The sequence below is a fragment of the Gopherus flavomarginatus genome, chromosome 7 (genome assembly GCF_025201925.1).
Source record: "Gopherus flavomarginatus isolate rGopFla2 chromosome 7, rGopFla2.mat.asm, whole genome shotgun sequence".
Classification (NCBI taxonomy): Eukaryota; Metazoa; Chordata; order Testudines; family Testudinidae; genus Gopherus; species Gopherus flavomarginatus.
Window position 1 is genome coordinate 78,766,801 of NC_066623.1, and position 23,062 is coordinate 78,789,862.

The 23,062-nt window shown below is 40.8% G+C and overlaps 1 protein-coding gene across 1 annotated transcript in view; it reads right to left on the bottom strand.

Annotated features, from left to right (window-relative positions):
• Positions 1–6,860, bottom strand: part of LOC127056010 (uncharacterized) — a 38,155-nt gene extending 31,295 nt beyond the window's left edge. Inside the window, exons 1-8 of the mRNA XM_050963652.1 lie at positions 6,856–6,860; positions 6,271–6,382; positions 5,551–5,586; positions 4,959–4,997; positions 3,917–3,961; positions 2,815–2,859; positions 1,778–1,816; positions 574–612 (exon numbers count right to left, since the gene is read on the bottom strand). Coding sequence (XP_050819609.1) covers positions 574–612; positions 1,778–1,816; positions 2,815–2,859; positions 3,917–3,961; positions 4,959–4,997; positions 5,551–5,586; positions 6,271–6,382; positions 6,856–6,860 — 360 coding nt within the window. The remainder of the gene's footprint in view (positions 1–573; positions 613–1,777; positions 1,817–2,814; positions 2,860–3,916; positions 3,962–4,958; positions 4,998–5,550; positions 5,587–6,270; positions 6,383–6,855) is intronic.
• Between the last annotated feature and the right edge of the window lie 16,202 nt (positions 6,861–23,062).

Here is a 23,062-nt window from a genome sequence, read left to right on the forward strand (position 1 = left end):
CTTGAATCCCTTAATCAGAGGTAGAAACATCAGGAGAACATAGAAGACTGTAGGAACGGAGCCAGCTGGAAGTAATGGAATTCTCCGTATAAACAGAAATGTTTTTATGAAGTTTAAAACAATTTCCAGGAACCTCCCACAACACTGACCCACATATATACTTCCCATATGGCAGAAGCAGAGGAAACTCCTATGTGTAAGCTTTGCTTTTTGTTTTGACTATCCACCAGATAAAACCTTTCTAGTGAAAATATTTTGTTTGTCTGTTTCCAATAGTAATCAAAGATAGAAAATATCTGCTGTCCACTTGCAGAAAAAAAATAACTAACTCAGGGTCAGTTTAACCAGGCAGAAGGAAACTAACAAGGTGGAGCTATGTAATGCCCCATAAATACAGCATTTATCTGCTGAAATCATTTGGGCTAGTAATATCACCTAATAATTTCAAGACATCCCTCTCTGAGGTCCTCTCATGGATTTTCCCACAGTAGGGCAACATTTGAGCATACCTGTTTAATTACTGAGTTGCACAGCAAGTTTAAACTCTAAATATAGTAGAGAATGTGTTCCTACCTGGCCATAGGAAATGCCTGTGTTAATTGCGACAGCACCCTGTGAACAAATCACAGACTAGTTATTTCTTTGTAAAATGGTGTGTTCCAATAAATACCATTTTTGGAAATAAAACCTATTTGGAATTCTTTGTTTGGTGGCGTGGAGGACTAGGGGAAGGTGCAAATATTAAGCTAAATTCTGATTTCAGTTACATCTGAATAAATTCAGAGTAACTCCTCCGACTTCAGATAAACTACTTAGTAACCTTGGTGTAAATCCAGAGATCAGACACTTCCAACATTCAACTACATTACATCATATGTAAGTTTAATGGATGGTGTTCATTTGAAATTAAAGTTGATGCTCATATGTTTAGGTCAGAATCCAGCATAGCATGTAAATACAAGCCTAACTTTAAGCACAGCATGGCAGTAGTCCCACTGTAAACAGTGCTTTGCTAGGTCAGGGCCTTAGTTCTCAGTAGACATCAGAGAAAATGCCACCTTTCTGGTGAAAATATTTTGCTTGTTTCTATGGTATTCAAAATAGAAATAGAAAATGTCATTTCAATATAATTAAAAGAAAAAAGAGAAGTTGATAGTACATAAATTCTCTAGATTAATACAAAAATCAAAAAAAGTGTTGCTAAAAGAATCAATTGATATTATGGGACATGTTTTTCAGCCATGCAAAGGGAACTCCACCAAGAAAAGAAGGACTAAATTGATCAGTGAGTGTGATATACTATACAATATGGGGGTGGATGACAATATTTAAAAAAGAGGAATCCTAAAAGCAGACAGTACTTGACTAAGAATAATACAAAGAGCATCATCTCAGATGCAGGTAGGGAGTAGTTATGCAGAATATGGAACTGGGAATAGAAACTAACAGTTATGGTTGCCTTTCTTGTTTTAGAGATACGGATGTTGACATATCAGACCACTAACAAATCAATGTAATGGTTATTGATAATTCGCATACACTTTTGAGTCAGTAACCCTACAACAACATGTTTGTGCTTGATTAGCTGAGACTATTTTGTTTCAGGATAATGCTAACTAACCTCAGACATCCTCCAGCTCCTGCCTCATCTTTATCCAGAGTAATCCAACTCTGCAGCATGACTGTAATGGAGCTAATACAGTTTGCAACAAACTGTTGAGTTACTGAGTAGCATTTTGGGAGAAAACATCAAATGCAGAGGCAAACAAATACTTACATCTCTACAGCCATATCTGCTGTATATGCCATCAGTGCCCTGTAAAGGAAACAGAAAGCACTTATTTTGTTATTGTTGTTGTAATTACTAGAGGAAAGTAAGCACAAGTACACAGAACCTCAACTTTGGCTGGTCCTCAAGTCTGAGAGATGCAAAAGATCCTGATGCCTCCCCCCAGTTCTGCACTGTACCTCCACAAAAGGGCTAGGCACATTCTGGCCCTAAATTAATTAATATATGCTGATATTAATGAAATGTTTGACAGATTTTGTAAATAGATTTAATGGAAAAATAATTTAAATTTGCTTTTAAAAAGCGCTCACATTATGTTTGCAGCCTGCCACTGTCTGCTGATACGGTTTTTTTGAGGGACTTTTGCTTCTTCTGCCTGGCCCTCCTTAGTTTGCTCTCAGTCAGGCCAGTTCTTGGACCTAGCAGTCTGTTTCAGTCTCTTGGCTATGTTTGTGGAGGGAGCCTGGTGCAGGTTGTCCCTTTGCTGTCCCAGGCCTTTCTGCCTCCTCTTCCTTCTCTGTACTCTCCCCCCCTATAGCAGGCCTTGTTTCCTTGCAGCTGGGCGTGCCTGCCTTTCTGACTGCTTGCTTGTAAACAGGAGAGACTCTCCTCTCCCTTCTGTTTATGCTCAGTATGGGGTTTGTAGACCCCATTACACAGCACAAAATTGTAGTATTTTGCTGGTGCATGTAAAACAGAAAGCTTAAACTGAATAGAAATAAAAGTTAAATATTTATTGTGGAGTTACAGCTGCTGAATTCTGAGGTCAGCAGCAAAATCTGAATACACAGACAGGAATAGTCTATGAATGTTATGAGTCTACGAACTGGGCAGCATCCTTGCTTTCTGATTAGCTGAATCTATTCTACCTGAGTGCATTGTCAAAATCATCTCTTAGTTTTTCCACATTACTTTTAGTATAAAACAAAAGCTCCTACATTAACACTAATGTAACTGATAGCTAAGCATGTAGTTAAAATAGTCACACTGGGATAAAATTCAGCGAAGATGAGAAAAGTGCTTACTGGGACGCATCCACCCCGGCTGCTTCCTGGAGAAATGACTCCAACCTGAAAGAAAGAAGATGCTAGTTATTTCCATGTTTTATGAAACACGGGAAAAGAAAGCCGCAATTTTCAGCACCAAAAGTCTGTATTGCCATTCAGCAGTATGTGGAGACTGGGGATATGTGTGGGTGGATGTTATTATACCGTTTGAGTCAGTAACTGTGGCACACACATATGATGTGATTGCCTGGAACAATTCCATTTCAGTAGGATAACCTTAGCCATCATCTTAGTTTCCATACAATTTTATCCTTAGGCATGTAGCCCTTCATCAAACCCCTCATAACAGAAGTGGGGAACCAATTCTCCACCTGGGAAGTTACTAAAAGTTGCATCGTGGATATACCCTCTACAAACTAGAGAAAGAGGGCTGACTTGGGAATAGCTGTTGCTATCCTGTGAAATGTGGATAAATTATAAAGAAATTGGAAATATATTTCCTTGTAACAAAAGTACTCCCAGTTGAAGGAGTCATGTGCTGTGCACTAGAGATGGTGTTGCAAATATTATTGAACTAAGTGAATGTAAAGGACGCTAGGTCAGAAAGTTTTGTAACATTTTGTAAATGAACTAAAAGGAAAAAATGAAAATGTCTAGAAACAAAAGAGAAACTGCATATTCTATTTTTATTGTCCAAGTGGAAGGGAGAAAAAAGGTGACTATTAATGGGGTAGAATAATTTCATTTTTTAATAATACCAGATTGCATTAACACCACAAATAAGGAAACAAGGATCTATTTATTGTTTTGTTGACAGCATCAGCGTAATGCTTGGTTAATAAAGTAGAGGTGGCCATGTTTGTTGTGAGGATATATGGATGGTGAGTCCTGAGTGAAGTAACCAGTTAACCTGCAAGGACTTAGATCCTGCATGATCGACTGTTACCATGCATTTGTGGATCAGTAACTGTTTGGAATCCCTGAGCTTACTGACAGAGACATATTTTAACACGGTATTGAATAACATCAGTCAGTCTCTCTCTCTATAATTTTGGATACTCAAGTATACTAAGATCTACCCTGGGAAAAATTATAAGTAGAGGGGAGCTAGGGTACTTACCTGACCAATAGAATAGCTAGTCTGAGAGGAACCAGAGGATCCACCCTGTGAACAAATCAGAAATCAATTATCAATTTTGCAAAGGACTAGTTCTATATAAACTGCTGCTTCAGGAAAAGAAAAGAACTACCTTGTGGAATGAAATACCACAGGCGACATTTTTTTGGTCCTTTCATTCCACCAGCCTACATCATTAAAAAGTTCACTACAGAGAACTTAACCCTATTCCCCTCTCCACACACAAGCAAAGCTAAATATTCATATTGGGCCAGATCTTCAGTGGGTTTATATTGGCATTATTCCATTTACTTACTAAATATGAGGTTTCAGCCTCATATTTAATGCCCAGCACTAGGAGTGAGCCTGAGCTGGTAATACTTTTAGGCAGTCCAAACTAAGTAATGTTCAGATGAAAAGTGATTGTACGCAGCTATCTAGTAATATGACTACACAACCATTGGAGTGTACGAAATGTATAGCATAGTTGCTGGAAGCAAGAAAGGCAAAACAAAAGATCTTCACTGAACTGTCACCTATTGTTTCTTAAACAAAACTAATATTTTATTCAGTTTCATATAGAAATTATTGTATACTGAAAGGAAGATTTCAGAATATGTGAGGTACGTGATATTGGTGGAACTGCAAAACCTGAAGGAATCATTATGGCTGGAAAGTGAAGATAAAGGAAGCAAGCTGACAGCAGAAAATCTTGAGCTTATCTGACCTTAGAGAGAAACATCTGGAAGATATAGCAGGAATGACAGATATCTAGAAGTTATGGCAGATTTTATTCACCCAAAGGCAAATTGTCAAATGCAAAGAATAAATTGAGTTAGAGATACTACATGATATAGGTCAGTTTCTGTGATAGCTTTGCCTATCACAAGTAGAAACAGTCTTAGAATTCTGATGAATGGGGGGTGATCATTTCTCCTTGCTGCAACCAGTTCAAATTAAAGAAAGAGGAACGCTAAGTAAGCAATTCTTGTCATTTGTGGATGGTAAGTAGTGAATCAGTGCTCTCTGGAGAAGGAATGTTTACCTGAATACATCCACCACTAGTTGAGTAAGTTCCTCCTTTCTGTAAGAAAAGCAGAATCCAGTTACTTCTTCTTAAAGAGCTTGTATCAACACCATATTGTTTCAGGAAAATAAACACTTTTTCATGCTTGGTTTGAATGAAGGACCAGAGGAGTTTGTTTTCATTCTATCACCCTAATTGGTCTGATATGAGAACTGATAGGGTATCTCTCCGAAAATAAAAACAAACTGGATACTGATGCACTCAGATTTGAGTAGAAACCACAGACAGTGTCAACTTCTTGTGAAAATGTTTGAATAGCATTGTCCATGTCCTACTAAAGCGTCAATAGAATGAATGGAACAGAACTTACTGGATGAGGAGTATGAAGGATGGGAATTCTAAAGTTGAGATAATCAAAGCATCAAATTAATGCCAGTCCTTTAAAAGTCAGTCTGTCAAGATTTTCTGTGAGCGTCACACCAAACATCCAGGAGAAAAATATTTATGCACATGGTGATATTCTTCTTTAAATGCTCCCACAAAACAAATAACAACACAATACGATTAAAAAATAAAAGACACTGGGAAAATGTAGAGAAATAGTTCTTACCTTGGTACATTCCATCTCAATCACAATCCGTGAAGCCTATAAAGAGAACAGAAGCCAGTCATTACTTTGTAAAAGAGCTTGTTTGAATGTTATATTTCCTGGGACAGAAACTCTCATTTACTTGGAGAGACAAAGGGCCAGAGAAAGATGTTCGCTTTTGGTTAGATCAGCAGCTGGTGCAAACCAGCACTGCTTCATTGAACTCAATGGAACAATGGTGATTTACATCAGTGGAAGATCTGCTCCTCTGGTTTATTCTTCCTTCACTTCACCTCCCTACACTATGGGAAAGTTTAGTATGTGGAGTTCTTTGAAAATGAAAATTAACTGGATACATAAACTTTCATTTCTAAGAACATCCAGTGTAGTCACCCAATCCTTATGGCCCGGGGTAGCCATGGAGGAAAGGGCTTATAATGTGGCTTATGCCTCTTGGATCACCTGGCTCTATAATTTAACCCCAATCCTTGTATGGTATTCATTGGCTAGAATGACTCAGTTTCCTTACTGTCAGATGGGATAATAATACTTAATGTAACTCAAGTATTGTGAGGATTAGGTAGGTAGGGTCAAATTTTCCAAAGCAGTGACTGATTTTGCCTGACTCAGTTTATGGATGCCCAATTTGAAACACCTCAGATGGGGCCCACTGTCATGGGAGTATATTTTGACTTCCACATTTATTTATACTACTCAGACAAAGATAAACTCAAAACATACCTTCTTCTTATTCCTTCTTTCTGTGACATTGGCTGACTGAGAATGTCTAGGAGTGACAGTTTTGCTGAGAACTCCAACCCAGAAGTTCTTTGAATCTTGAACAAATGTTGCTCTAGAGGGAAAATAAGATCAGTACAATTTACTTTCTCTAGAAAATTATATTTCAGTATATTATGAAATATAGTCACAAGATTTCTTTCAGCTAAGAAAACTCAGGCTTGTTAGCATTATTTAAAAATGTATGATTTTCAGTATGAATTTGTGTTGCAGCCTTCAAGAAAAGGTGTAAGAAAAAAGTTTCAAGAGTATGTAATTAAATCTTAGAAATTTTTGTGTTTTCTAATTCCTATATTAATGTTCAACATCATGCTAAGGATCAACAAAATAGAAGGTTAGAAGGCACGGAAGAGGAATGAAAGCTGCTTGGAGAAGCATAGAATCCTGTGTGGATATCTGCTCAAATATCCACCAGTGTTGGAGAGGCCTTGGCAGAACTTCTCAGCTTTCATATAGTCTCAGCCTATGGCTGAAGCATGGCTTTGATTGGACCAGGGAGAGGAGATGATCATACTGTGGAAGAGTTACTCCATTTCTGTGTCTTTTTGCTCCTCTTTGTACGTGCAAGGACTTAAAGGAGTTACAGATTTGGCCTTTCTACTGTAAACTTCAGATTTCAGAAATTTAATATCTCAGCTGTTTCAAATGGATTTTGATTAACAACAAAAACATCTGGGGCTAACAATATGTTTGCCAAGTGTTAATCAATACTTTGCAATATGCCAGGCTAATTAAAGTTACATAAAACATGGCATACATTTGGCTTTAGCAGCTTTCTTCACTCAATCAATGTGTGTCTTGTGTCATTTTCACAAAAGGGCACGAACAAAATATTTGCTGAGAACAGGTTAAGAAAATGCCAGAATTAAATAAATAAAGTGATGTTTTAAAATTAGCCTTCAAGGATTCCCACCTCTAATCATTATTTTTTCCATACTCAATATGAAAGAAATTATTTTATTAAAAAAGCAAACATTTTTATCAGTGTCGTATTAGGACCTGAGCCAAAGCCCACTGAAATCAATAAAAGGCCTCTCTCATGTATGGCACTACTCACATTCATGTAGTTTTTCACGTGCATAAGGAATGGGGACCTAAAGGGTAAAAATTGCTTTCTGAGCCAGGGTCCACTAGTAATGCTATGGACCTTCTTAGAACTATTTGTGTGAGTAGAGGTTTGTAGGACTGGGCCACATATACAGTAGTTACTTTTAACAAACTTTACATAAAAATGGTAGTGGTTTTATTATACAAATACAATGGGAAGATAATGCAAACAATGAAACAAAACAATACCAGGGAAAATATATGGAGAGCATAGAATGGTTATGACAGAATGAAAGTGTACACCCAAGGAAACCATTTGAATTGTCCCATGAAAATAAAATATCAAAGCAAAAAAATCAAATATATACCTAAATTGAATACTCTTCGTGTCCGAAGGTGCAATCCAAGTTGTTGTAACTTTGTGCTTCACCTCTGAATTTGTGTGGCTTACCGCTGAATTCTGTAATTAAAAAAATAAATATGAAAAGCAAAAGCATTTTTTATCTATATGTGCTTGCATATATTAGTAAAGGAATTTGGCTACAACACCACAGGTAGGGCTGCAGATTTGTCACGGTGGTTGAAAATTCAAAGATATAGTGATTTCTCTGTCCATGACTTTTCTTTCTGTCCATGATTTTAATAAAGCACCCATGCAGAGGGGAGATTCCAGGGTGTGGGGAGAAGAAGAGGGTTTGGAGAGTGAACCTACTGGCATTCACCCCACAGCAGCAGCTCCTGTCCCACAGGATTGGACTTAACTTCCCGCTCAAGGAGTTCTGACATGGTACATGGGGTCACAGTGCCACTCAGATTTGGTGCAAATGCTCCTCTGTCATGATGGAGGGTGGCCGGACCAAACTTGAGTAAGTGACGTGGTGACCTGGTGCACAGGGTTGTGCACAGAATCGATCCCCCTTCTCTGTCCATACCCATGACTTTACACACTATTTCCCCTTAAGCCCATGGTTTTTTTTACTAAATTTACCATGACTCGTTGCATGATTTTTGTTTAAAAAAAAAAAAGAGCCATGACAAATGATCTTTCACTACCACAAGAGATCAAGACTTTGGATCTATACCTCATTCAAAAGACAGCACATCTAACAGCACAGCAGAGCCCTCTAGTGCCATGCTGGAACATTAGTTTGGTACTAAGAATTGGGCCATGCACCACAACCATTTTACTCTGATTTTGCAGTTGACCCTCTGCAACATTGTGCATAAAAAATCCAAAGATATTGATCTGCATCCAAATGTGTCTTCTAGACATTGAATTCTAGTCACTGTAAAATCCGACACATCATATAGCGAACAGGCTTGGAAATCATAGGCCATAAACAGGTGAACAATTCTCATGGTTTGTCTGAACAAAAGTCCTTTTCTTTCTGTGAGCCGGAATCCTGGAGTTCTGATATAATTTCACATGTATTGCAGAAAGAAAATGTATGTTTCTTTTGATCAGTATCAACAGAAGTATGTAAAAGTTAACCAAGCTAAGTAACTAATCTGAATGAGTGAGCACATACCGAAACATTATGACATGCAAGGGCTTGCGTGCTTGGATCTGTAATTTTAAAGGAACCAACAGGAGTATCTCCTTCAAGTTCTCGAGCCTGTAGATGAAATCCTTGAAAACCACGCTCTGCAGTTCCCTCTAGAGTTACTGAGAAAACAGACATTTAAAGAAATGTAAGTTTCACATGCTGTGGCGCTGTCTTAAATAATACTTAACATCACATTTCCGGTGCATCAAAGCATCCTGCATCTACAGTAATGCCTTATATATATATAAAATGTTATGTTTAACTGCAGTTTTTATTAGCAATACTGAGACTGACAAGGAGGAAAAGAAACAAAGGAAAGGTAGCATAGGCATCTGTGTGACATATTACTAAATATATTTGTGAAGTAACTTAACACTCCATATAATTTACAAAAAACTTTAAAATGCAATACAGATTCTCTACACAGTGAACTGTAAAACCAAAATCTTCTTATTCATTCAACCTGCTCCTTGTGTGTATTCAGAGTCCTACCTACTGGCTTTAGTGACAAAGTTTTTCTATTTTTATTTGTTAGGCCTGCAGAGCCAACACTGCAGGGGGCTAGGAGGTATTGAGAGAGAGAGATGGTTTCTCTTCTGTCTGAGTTCCAGAAGTAGGGGGCTAGTGTTTTGTTAGCTAAGTTCCAGCTGCAGAATCTTTATTTTCAGTGATGTACAAGGTACGAAAAAACCCAACTTGACTCTCAGCTACCAGGCTGCTGAGTATGCAGAGTTGCAAGTTAGGAAACATACTGATTTACTCATAAACTATTATGTTTGTTATTAAAAGAATCGAGAGACAATAAACAGAGAACCGCACAATGTCATTTTTGAAGAGTCACTTTGCAAAGTGAAACTATACTTTAAAGGGACACAGACAAGTTTTTATTATTATGAATGTATTTGGGTAATGCCAACAAAGTGCTAGGTGTTTTCCCAAATATAATAGAAAGCCTGGTCTCTTTCCCAAAGAACTTGTCTTACAGACAAAGATAGCCAGAGGAAAGCTAGAGGACCCAGTGGACAACATACAAGTCAAGGTTAAGATAGTGATTGGCTACATCTTGATAATACTGTACTTGGGTAAACATTAAAAAAAATAGTAGACTATCTCCAATTAATCCTCAACCTGCCCATAATTAGTCAACTACTTTCTTGTAGGGTGTCAAGAGTAGTGGCCTAGAGGCCAAGTCAGGTGAAGGCATTCCATACACTAGGGGGCAGTGTGGACTAAGGCACAGAAGTGGCTGTAAAAGAAGCAGATAAAGAGTATGTTGCTGGTGGAGCTGGGGACAATGTAAAAAAAGAGATAAGAGCAGATGAGCAGGGAGAGGCAGAATTATGTAGGGTCTTGAAGGCAAGTGTAGGAACCTTAAAACCTGAAGCAATGGAAAATAGGGAGCCAGTGGCAGGATTTAAAAAGGGCAAGGCCAGAGGGACAGGAAAGGAAGATCTTAGTAGCTGCTAAGGCCCGTTGCTTGTTTTACTATTTCTTAATGTTATAATGTGATGGGAATGTTCTCCCACACCTAAATGTTCATTTAAAATCCACCATCATTTTGTTGCTGAGAATTGTTTTAGAACTCACAGGCACTTCTGAGTAGTCTAACGGCCCTGCCATCTTTGGAGGAGCTATTAACAAAACCTCTTTTTAGAGCTGCATGGATTCTGCCTGATGTTTCCAGTCACAATGAGCCACACGTTCCCCTTCTTCTACATGTTGCCCCGGTATCCTGTCCCCCATGAAAGCCCCTCCAGCTCAGCTCCATGGGACTGGATTCCAAAGGTATTCTAGGGGCACAGTAGGACAGCAGCTGCTCTGTTCTCTATTTTGAGCTGCCTGGATTTCAAAGTGGAAACTGACCTGACTAACTCCCCTTCATACCGCCTGCTCATCTTAGTGGGGGCTTGTTGTCAGCTTGTTGTTGGAGTTAGTCAATAGTCATGAAGTTGCTTTAGGAGCCTTGCCATCAAGGTGAGAGGGGCCCACAGATCAGTGCTGGGGAGCAGGCTTGACATGTGTTCAGCTGGGCCCCGAGCTTCCTGTGGTTTCAGAGAAACTCTCATCCCTGCTCTGTCCCCTTGAAAGAGCCAGAACTATGCTCCTTCTGAGGACCCCCTTTCAAACCTTGGCATAGAAGGTATGCTGAGGTCAGGAATGGTGGCAGGAAGAATGTGTCGGGTTGGGGCTGTAGCATGCAAAACTGTGGATATTGTTTCCAACTCTCAGAAAAAAAAATCACAAGTCTCAAAAGTTTTGGTGTATTCCTTAAAGCCCCAGCTGGTGGACTCAAGATTGCAGGAGAATCTTAGTGTGTTTTTTTTTTCCTAAGTGAACGCTTCTAGCCTCTCAGTTGCTCAGAAAAAGCTTGAAAACATGAAGTGAGCATGACCTAGAGACTCAGAAACCAGAAGGCAAATAAAAAGCACCCAAAATGTATTATTTTTAGAAATCTCATGACTTTTCATCCAATCTCATGAAATTTCAGGGTCTGGCTCATGCGTGTTGAATGCTTCAGGCTGGTAATTGTGAGAATCTGAACAGTGCTGTTGTCCACATGGCAGCAGGAAGGCTGCTGCCACCTAAACAGGGATGTCTAAATTACACCAGGTGCTGCCCCAGCCCAGGACTGGGCAGGTGCAAAGGTGATGTAAAGCCTGGGCTGCTAATTCTGTGCAGAGCTGTGCTGAGCCTCTGAAAGGCACAACATACAAAGCCACCCTTGGAGTTCTAACACATTGAGTTGTGTAGGCAAATTTTACTCTCCTGCAGTATTGTAGCAAGTTGAGGGTAGTTCCCCTTTCTTGTGTACAGCGCTCAGCATACAACCAGTGTTCAACAAATGAAATGAAATCAAATAAATAATAGCATAGTTGACTTTAGTTTCATCACAGAAATTGTGTAATGGGATGAAATCATATTTGCCCAATAGGCAAGGGAAAAACAATAGGCAAGATATGACCTGGGTATGGATGAGTGGAGATGAAAGAAAGGGATATATTTTGAAGATGCTGCAGAAGGAAAACAGGTGGAATTTTGGTGCAGCCTGAATTCAGTAGGAGAAGGAGAGTGAAAGAGTGTATGGGGAAAAGGGTACTAGCCCTTTAATTGACTGGCAAGAGCCTACAACCTGCAGCCTGGGGATCATTAAGGAGGCCATGTCCATCTTGAGGGCTGAGCCATATAAACAGGAATAGGATTGGAAGCAGAACAGGGGAGTGAGCAGGTGGAGGTGGTGGTTTCTCACTCAGGCACTTGGAGACAAGTTTAACCCGATTCAGAGACTTGGGTGTGGAGGACTATAACATTTGGATGCCCTGAACCTGGGGTCTGATGAACTGTTTGTTGTAAAGATTCCTGGCCTGAAACCTGATTAAAATGTGAGGGCATTTTGTTAATCTTTGGCAGCTCCTCCTTGCCCCGGTAATGTTAAACTGAAATCTACTGCTGCTCCACTTAGGGAAATTAAAGAAGGGCACACCTGTAGGGCCACACCAGGCTGCAAGAGGGTGCTCAAGGACTGCCTGCACCTTTACATGGAGACAGAGTTTTTTAAATGAGTTATATAGTTTACCTTCGATTTCATTTCCTGGATCATATTTATCAAAAGATACAGCAATAACATATGGTGGAATGGATTTTTGTGGTTCACCTCCATGGTGTGGTAGCATAGTATCACAATCTATTGTAGCGTTTTCATGTGGAAAACAAAGGACTCTTGGCAAAAATACCCCACACAACACAAACACGAAGAAGGGATGTCTGTCCATCTGTGGAAAAACAGAAAGCATAGAGAAGTCGCTATGGCTATATCTACACTTAAAATGGAACAGTGGTGCAGCTGCACCACTGTAGCGCTTCAGCATAGTCTCTTAGAAGAGCACCAGGAGACGTTCTCCCATTGCTGTAATTGTCCACCTCCCAGAGAGGCAGTAGCTAAGTCAACTGAAGAATTCTACACAGGTCTTAGATCGGTTTAACTAGGTCACTTAGGGTGTGGATTTTTGACACCCCTGAGCAATGTAGCTGGGTTGATCTAATTTTCTAGCATAGGCCAGCCTTTCTTTTGTCAACTTAAGTGCTGTCTGCACCAGGGGTTAGGCTGGCCTAACTACTTCTTCAGGAGTGTGGATTTTTCACACACCTGAGAGAAGTAGCTATGCTGATATAACTTTTCACTGTAGACCAGCCTCTATCAACAGCTGTCGTATTTGCTCCTGTTCCCCAGACCAGAAAACAGAACAAACCTTTTAGGTGCAGTAAATGATCCTAACCAATATTTCTCTTAAACAATGAGCTTCCTTTAATTGAAGGCTCCAGTTCTTTGGTTTCATGATGGCCTCTCAAAACTAGAAAGAGGCCTTTACTAAACCCCCAGGTCTGTGGATCCCATGTTTTGGTTCAGGCCTTTCTATAGTCAAGCCATATCCAGTTTAAAAGCCTGTCCCTCAGCATGCTTCTTGTTAAGAAAAATCATGACTGGTGGGGTCTCTTCCCATCCCTTCCACTGCCAAATGGTTGCCAGGAAATTTATTGTTAAATCCCCTGTTAAACTCTTAATTTGATTTTTTGTTACTGTATATATCTCAGAGAAGTTAAGACTAAATGCCACTCAGATGTACCACTTCACAAAAAAATAATGATGGGGAGCAGGAGTGAAAATACATCCATGCTGCAGAGAACTTCAATGAGACAAAAAGTTGGGGGAGAAGGATGTATTCTTGTAATTCACCCCAGTGGTGGCACAAATGGTGCAATCTCTTGAAGAACAGAGAGAACATTTTCTAAAAGTTTGCTAAAGCTTGTAAAATTAGATTTTATTGCCCAACTGTCTAAGCAATCTTAATATTGAGCCATTTCACCACATAATTTGATTCGGTCATTAAACCTCATGAATATTCTACTCTGTCCCAGTTATAATTGTGCAGATACATTCTGAAATCCCAAATATTATTTAAAAGCCCTCCCTATTTTTCATGTCTGCCTGTTAGTGCGTTGTCTTGTGGTGACATGTTAGGCTATAGAATAAATCAAAAAGGAGACATTGGCTCAAGATTTCTTAAAGGATTTCTAACACTATCTACTAGGGATGTCTGTCCTTTTTCCATTGAGCCATCTTTCTGCATCCACATTTAGAATAGAAGAATATTTGATTTTGTACATATGTGGAAAAAAGAGTAAACTACCTTGTAAAAAGGGGAAGGCAGAATCAGATGTAAGAAAAATCTAAAAAGCTGATGCAAGGGACCAAGAATATACCGAGTTAACTTTGAACTGAAATTAAACGCCTTGCCAACAAGGCACCATGTCAGCAGGTAACAAAATGGACAGTTGTGAGGTCTGCATCATAATCTACCTCATGAGGAGAAGCTGATGAGGGTCCGTGAAATGCCACAATCAATAAGACATCTAAATAAATAACCATGTCTTTTAAAGAAGAGACTCTCTCCCTGAAACTCTCATAGAAAATGCTATTTAAATGGAAATCCTGTAAGTATTATGTTCAGAAATGTTCAGGTGGGTGCGGTTACTAACTTCCCTGTGAAAATTTTGACTTAGCCCACTTCTAATTAAAATTTAAGTATAGCATGTGGTGCTACTGTATTAACGGCTGCGATAAGCTGTGATTTAATAAGAACTAGTCTGTGTGTTGTTGAGATCCTTCTGTTTGACTCATATCATAGGTAGAAGTGTTTTGGTTTCTATTAGTTGCTTTATTTTTAAGCATAGCATCCATGGCATTTAAATTAGCTGAGACTAGAAAATTCACCCTAAAATACTTGTTTTCTGGAGCTATTCTGTAGTTAGATGTACTCTGGTCTGTCATGCAAGAAAACTGGCCTTAAGTTTCTTATTTTCTCAATTTCTGTATAGTAAGGAGACTGAGGACCAAAGGCAGCATGCTGAACCATGAGTGATAGGGACTTCTCTCTGCATCAGCCCTCTGATCCTCCAGATGAAAAGCAATACAAAGAATTTGTAAGAGGAAGTCCATTCATTCTGGTCAGGAGATATATCTGTGACATGGAATCTTGGGAACTAGGTTAAAAATGAGCAAAAATGGTGGATATCTTAACACCTTATTAAATTTTGAGTCTGGACTAGAGATAAGTGCAGAAAGATCCCAAAAGAAAAAAACTCCCATGGAAATTTTGTTTTAATACAGAGATTCCAGTGTAATTATAATTTCTTGCTGGCAGAAAGCTATAATTTTTTTTCCATGAAAATATTCTTCTGATACAAACTTAAAAATTAATATTTGTCAAATGCAAAGAGGCAAATTTTACGGAAAAATGTTATTTTCATGTTTCTAAGAGTTTTTTTTTTAATATACAAAACATTAACTGTGCCCTCAGGTACATGTAGTCAGCCCCCACTGATTGCAGTGATCTATTTGGCACATATCTAATGGCAAAATTCTAATTCTTTTCTTTGCGATCCCCATCCTGGATACATTATCTTCTAAATACTTACATGGCCCTCATCACTGTAGTCTCTAATCCCCGGCCTTCAAAACCTCCAGCCACATTTAATTTAGCATAACTTCACATCAACATAAGTCCCTGTAGATATATTTAATTATTTCAGTATTGACCCTACCCCTGTCCTAAATCTGGGGGGTGGGGGGGCGGTTCAGATACAGACAATTGAGTGACTTGATTGCCATTGTCCCACAGAATCTTGGGCAAACCCTTAAATCAAGACTAAAAATGTTTAAAAACAAAGCCTTAAAATATAATGAACAATGTCACTTTAATTAAATCTAAACACTTCCCTTTGAAATATAGCCTGGATGAGCCCTTCCATGCTTGCAGTTTAGGGGTCAATCCTGCATCCCTAAACCCAACAGACACCCTCTTCCCAGACTCATTCTTTTCAAACATCCTTCTCCTTCCCTTGTTAGTACTAAATCCTGTTTATTAGCCATACATACACTCTAAAGCAGTGGTAGGACTCCTGCAGCCCCTGGGCCACAGGTGGCCCACCACTGCTCCTCAGCCTTTGGGAACAAACAGCATCTGATCAGATTACATCTTCCCTCCAAAATCCCAGCAATGTACCTTATTGGTTGAGTCCTGATCAGTGAACAACCCCTGGATCCTCTATGGTCAGTGTAGAACAGCTGCAGCTGTGAAGTGCAAGAACCTGAACAAAGAAGGAGACAGAAATCAAGGCAGAAGTGGAAGGATCCACCAATCACAAACAGGGTGGGGAAAGGCAAGCAGCCAATCAGTGACACTGGCATCTCCACCATGGAAATTAGGACACAACAGATGGAATTCTCCCATCCAGATGGGGCAATAACAACACATACTGATCACAAATGAGTCATGCCTTCTCTGACCTTAAAGCCATGACTGCTGTTGGGATACATAAAACTTCTGAGGGGTGATGGCTTAAAGCAACATTTATTGGCTAAAATCTCTGGGAAAATACACATGCAAGTGAAAGTACTATATATTCTATTCTATTTCACTTTAGCTCCTTGACTCCTGTCTTCAGCTTTTCACTGTTTCACCCAGTATTGCAGCATGGAACATTCAATTCGGGGGGATGCTAGTAAGTTTCCCCTGCATCCTCCCTCTCCCAAAGAGACAAATGAAGCTGGATTGTGCCATCTGATATTTTTAAAAAGGTTTTGTGGGAAGGTGTAATGCTAACAGCGTCACTACAGTGCACCATCAGTGTTAAAACAATACTGATAAGGCTAGTGACATGTTTGTGTTTGCTATAATATTGGTACGACATTGTACAAAGGCAGCTAGGGGAGACGTAGGCCATTAGGTCACGAGGCAGTGACTGTAAACCTACTATCTTGATTCTACAAGGAATATTGCCTCTCTCTTCTTCTGGTTTATTTCAGAGGAACTTGTGTTTGAGCTGAGTCATAGACAGGGATTCATGTATTCCACCCCGACTGCAGAATCTAGACTTTTGGTTTGGGCTTTTTTGTTTCTGATCTTTGTACAGAAAACCTTGAAAACATAAACAGAATGTAAATTGCTATAGTGTTGTCCTCCTGAGTCTGCAGAGAGTCTGAAACAAACGTTCTAAGAGAGGGATGAAATTCTTCATTCTCATTGGGTTATTAATTAAAGATGACATTTTAACTGTCAGCATTTAATTATGTTACTGTTGATCGTGTTAGCATGAATATCCAGCCAATGTGCTTACCATACATTCCCAAACTCCCACCTCTGTTCCAAAAGCCCCCACCCAACTGCCAAAACCTCCAGCATTCTTCTGACAACTTCTGTGAAGCTATCGTGTATTGATGTATTGTCCATTAAAAATAATCTTTGTTGTACTGAAAACTGAAAACATTGGAAAGCATAAGATAAATTCGATTTAAAATAAACACAGGGTGAAAGCTGTGGTTATCATTTAAAAACATCAGTGTTTAGTATCCACATGAAGCTGCTGCTCAGTTTTCAGTCCACAGCATAGAAGCGCCACATAATCTAGGGACTTTGCAGCAAAATTTAGGTCCTATGTGCTGTGGAATACAAAGGACCTTGGTAGTAGAACAGTGGTGGGAGATGAACTGTTCGCAGTATTCTTTCATAACCGGTCAGATGTCACAAGGTTTCACAGCTGATGTTGCTTAACCGATTCAAGGAGCCTAGTGTTTTTTCAAAGAGTGCCAAGCACAGGTGAAGTCCTTTGGCCAATGCACGATAATAATGTGTGGAAATCTGACTGATTGAATCCACATTTCTTCTCTTCTTTTCCCTCTCTAAAGTGCTATGCACACCTGTAGCACTATATAAATAATAATGGGCCACATCGTAAAGTTCTTACTCAGGTGATGCCAATGGGACTTTCACACGGGTGTGAATTAGTAGAAATGGACAATGCACTCATTTCTACTGCAATCTACTTTCCACAGTAGAAAGGCACACTACACACATTCCTCTGAAGATTCATTTTAAAACATTAAAAAATATTAAATTGAAAATGAAGGAGCCATACACTAATAGGAATAATTTATGCTAACAGTGTCATGAGAAAGCTATGCATCAGTATCCCTCCAAACCACACCCTTATGTGGTTTATTGCAGCTGTACATTTACATGCTGCCTAAGATGTCAAGGGACATGAGTAGCATGTGTAAGGGTGATACTTGTTTCATTTTTATCTTATGCATTGTGCAATATAATGCAGCTCAAGACCTGACGTAGTTTCTCTGCGTACTTTTAAGATAGGTATTTGGGTGTAACTGCTAACACATGTAGTATGTCTTGTAATGCAGTCACATCTAATTAACTACCATTTTCAGGTGATTTACCGTGCCTCACCATAGTAGATTATTTTACACCCAGCCATGGGTTCACAATTTAAACATCCATTCACCATGCTGAGGGTATGCTACAGAACTGGAATGTGATTATAAGATTATACCCATGAGACAGAAAAGCCATAATATTGACGTACGGTATCATTAATTTTCCATTCATAGGCAATCTAAAGGGTTTTTCTTACGCAAAACACCTATTAGAATCACTGCATGTTTGTGTTTGCAAGTATTTTATATCATGTCCAGGATACTGTAATCACAGTGTATGGATGAGAAAGGCCATTTGGAAAATCAGTGTTGTGGCCAAGGGGACACAGACACAATTGTGTAAATTATGTTGATGTAAAGTGTATATGTGTAGCCTGCTAGATCTGAGTCGTTTCGGCCCCCAATTAGGGGGCTTTAACTCAATCTGCAGCAGTTTATGCTTTTAGTTCTGGAAATCCCTGGTTCAATTGATGTGTTGGTTGAGAGGGTAGCTGACACAGATGCTGCTCACAATGGAAGCAGGCATACTCTGACTATACCCAGAGATTGTCATGGAAATGAAGAATTGGTTATGCCCATGTCTTATACATGACTACTAAGACAGAAGACTTTAAAGGCATTTAAAACCTATTCTTTACTAAACTGACCAGATGTGTAACATGAGAATGTGGGAAGCAGTACGTTATTACTAGAAGGTAGTGATGATGGATATATTGTGTTACTAATAGTTGACACCTTCATGACAGTAAAGACAGATGTCCTAATTCAGAGGTGATGTGTAAATTAGGGCCCCTTCCATTGCCTTAGATCCCCTTGCATTCAAGTAGACTTATTTTCATCTAATGTATCAATATTTAAAGGAGTTTAATTGGTGTAACTGCATCCTGTGTAGCTGAAAGAAATTGGTGGAAGGTTTAACTTAATAATAGCTCTCAACCTACCTTAGCATACACTTTTCTTTTGACTCCTCAGCCTGCAAATTATGCCAACTTACACACCCATAGAGATCAGTAGAGTGGATATAAGTATCTCTAAGGGATTCTGAGCAGAAGGGGGCATATGGGCTTGGTGTATGGAGGTCTAACACATCATCTGTGAATTTGGTCCAGAGGATGCAGCTGTGTTGTGACGATGTAAAACAAGAGACATTTTTCATCCTCCAATCTCATGTTCTCTTTTAGTACAGTTTCTGCTATTTATCTCTACAGCAAGAGAAAGAGATATATCTAAAGAAGACAAGAGAAATATTTGCTCCAGCTGCCAAACAAGATATCTCATTATAGAGGGGTGCCTAGATTACCAGATGTTCCTCTTTGATTTCTTCCATTGTAGGCAGTTCAAAGCTGAGGAATATGCAGTACAGGAAGATAAGGAAAATACTGCAGGGGTATTCCTGTGAGGACATGGGCGAGGCTGCAAGAAGGCTACTAGCTAAAGATGAAACAGAAAGACCCAAACAGGCTCTTTTTCATTCAGAGATGGAAATTTTAGGTGGAATTTTTAAACAGGGTTCAACTGGCTTAACTTTGATCTCACTGAAGTCAATAGGAATTAGCTGACTTCAGCAGAAGCAGAATTTGGCTAATGCTTAGTACTTTTGAAAATTCCACTCGGTAACTTTCTCCCTCTTTCAGTATGTGGCATTACTGTTGGTGATCAGCCACCAGTGGTGATTATGGTTATGGGAAGAAAAAATGATATGGTTAAGATGAAGGACTGGGGTTCTATTCCCTGTTCTACCACCCACTTCTGGGGTGAATTGGGGTAAATCACTTAATCTCTCTGTGTTTCAGTTTCCTCATCTGTAAAATAGGGATGATGATCCATACCTAACTCATAGAATGATGGGAGGCTTAATTACTGGTTGTGAAGTACTTGAGCTCCTCAGATAGAAGGGGAGGTATGAGTGCACAGTAATTGCCTGATTATTGTGTTTGCTGTGAAGGTTTTTGAAGAGTCACTGTGGCATCACTGTCACAGCTCTGTCTGCAGCATGCAGGGAAGCTTGGTCAATCAGGTTAGTCACTGAGCCAGGAACGAAGGTTTGTTTGTGCTTTAAATAAATTGTGTTATTTACTCACACTTCCCTTCTTTTTGCTGTGCTCTTCTCACTGCTAGGATGGCACCTCCTCCTGGTCACTCTGGGAAATAGCTCGCCAGCTCAACACCCCGTCCCATGGTTGCACACCATCACTCTGTCTCTCTCTGCCAGTCTGCAGCCCCTCTCTTGCTCCATGAGCTGCTGCTGCCTCTTTGTGACTCAGCCCTCTGGCCAGGTCACTGTTGTGGTTTCCCCTTCCAGAGGGGAGTATCACGGTTCCTGCCCTCCAGCAGCCTCTGGCAGTCTTCTGCTTCACTGCCATTCCCACAATGTCTGGTAAAGGAACCCAGGCCCACCCTCCACTCTGGGTTCTGGCTCAGAGACCCTCTACACAGAGATGCTCTAACGCTCCATTCCTTGCACCTTGCTGCCTTCCCCTGCACTGCTGCCATATCTCCTTAATTTGTATGAACAGTTACCATCCAAGATGACCTAGAGTCTGAACCACGACCAGCTCTAGGCACCAGTAAAGCAAGCATGTACTTGGGGCAGCACAGTTCCAGGGGCGACATTCTGGTTGCTGGCCAGGCTGGGCTGCGTGTCGCGCAGTAGCAGGGCCAGCAGACAGCGCCGCTAGTGAGAGCAGTGCGGAGGTGCAGAGACCACTGTCTCGGAATGTGGCAGTGAGCGCATGATGGCCAGGTAGCGCTCGAAGCTGAGGCAGCCCAGGCAGAAGGCGGAGGCGAACATGTTGAGCAGCATCAGGTAGCTGCTGAGCTTTCACAGCGCAGAGTCGAAGGGCCAGTGGAAGCGCAGCACCGTGTAGGTGGCCCACAGCGGCAGGTTCACCACAAAACCCAGGTTGGCCAGTGCCAGGTTGCCAATGTAGGTGTTGTTGGAGCGGCGCGGCGCTTGGCCCACGGGCCTCCCCACACGATAAAGATCATCAGCCTGCTGCCCGACAGCCCCAGCACGAAGACCAGCATGTAAAGCACAAGCAGCAGCAAGGACACCTCCCAGTCCACTGGCCACTCACACTGAATGCCTGGTCTGCTCTTGTTCGCCTCCCCGTAGTAATAGTAGGGCTCGCCGCCCAGCGGGTCTATGGCTGTGTCCTCTATAGCCCTGCACTGTGCCCCACCATCACCTATAAAGGGGGCTTCCGCTACTGTCCCCGCCCCCTGCGGCACACCCGGAGAGCCACCCCTGGCTGCCGCTCTGCCAGCCCAGCCTTCCAGGGGCCAGGCTATCGCAGGCCAGGGTCCTGCCCTTCTTCCCAGGCACACCCCAGTCCAGAATCCCAGCCCCTGACCCAGGCACATCACTTTTCCCCCCACTTCCAGAGTACCCCCACCCCCTGCCTCCCAGCACAGAACGAAGCTTGAAGAGAAACAGAAAGGGAACAAGAGGGCTCCTGTTTGCTTGGGTTGGGGGGGGTGAGTGGAATCCCGGGGGAGCCAAAACAAAAAACAAAAAAAAAGAGACAATGAAAAGTGCAAACGTGTGAGAGCCAAAAAAAAAGGTGGGGAGGGTTCCAAATTTTTTTTTTGCTTGAGTTGGCAAAAAACCTAGAGCTGGCCTGGTGTCAAGTATAGACATACCCTCAGATTGGCACTTCCTGTCTCTGGGCTGATGATTTAACTCCTAGCACCTTCCCTAGAGGACTTATTCTCTCTTCTGGAAGCTCCCATGCAAAAAGGATTGGAGTCCATAGTGGAATTTTCAAGCATTGTCACAGGGTGCTGTGCCCCCCACAACACATGCTCCTCCCTGTGGACAGTCAGATTCATTGTGGGTAGCATAGTACAGATTGATGTTACTTCCCTGTTGCCCTTTTTTATGTTTCAGAAAATGTTGGGTCTTGAAGGAACTCCGTCAATCCCATGCTCCTGTATAGCATCAAACCTAGAGATTTCGCCCAAAATTGTCAAACTTGAATGCCCAAATTTAGTCACTGAGATCAATGAAATTACTTGGAGCTGCAGTTGCTCAGCATCTCAGCATCAAATCTGAGCACTTTTCAGATCCCTTTATATGAATATCTGTGCCTACAGACCCACAAATTTGATAATTTTGGCTTTCATTAGCACTGCCTTCTCTAGTCCCAATCTTTGTTTTATTTTATTTGGACTTCCATTGCTTTAATTCGGAAGAGAATGTGGCATCATCTCTTCTTCCACATCTGCATCTAACCCTCACTCCCTGTTCAATGAAAAAGGGAGATGCTTCTCTTTTTTCTTTAAAACGGAATGTAATGCTTCAGAAAGAGGTTAGGCTGACAGCTCAGGTAATGTTAGTCTTCTTTTAAGCCACCAGCCAGACACACTACAGGAAGCAATCACATGAGAGGTTTCCTCACAACATCCCTCTAGCCATATCTAGAGAGTCCACTAAGGCACCAATATTAGGGTAATTATTTCTATTGCTTTTAAAAATAAGTGTTTGGCACTGGAGGACCTGAGAAAATGGGAAGATGACCCAGAATGTGAGAGGAGGGAGGCTCTGCGAATTGCTAGCTGCACCTCTAGAGGGTGTGTCATTGTATTTTTCCTATAACTGAGCCACAGACAGAGAACTAGTAAAATAGATACTTTGTTATGAAAGCATTGAGCCAGAGCCTCTGGTCTGTCACAGCTGTGCTCAGTATAGGACCTGTGGAGACACAGGGGAGCTTTATGGCCCTGGATCTGGGTACTGGCTGGAAATGCTCCAGTCCCTGGAGTGAAAAAACAAAACAAAACAAAAAGGACCCAAATTTTCACTAATCTACTTCTGGCTGCCTACAGCCCCAAGGGGCCATTCCAACCAACAGCC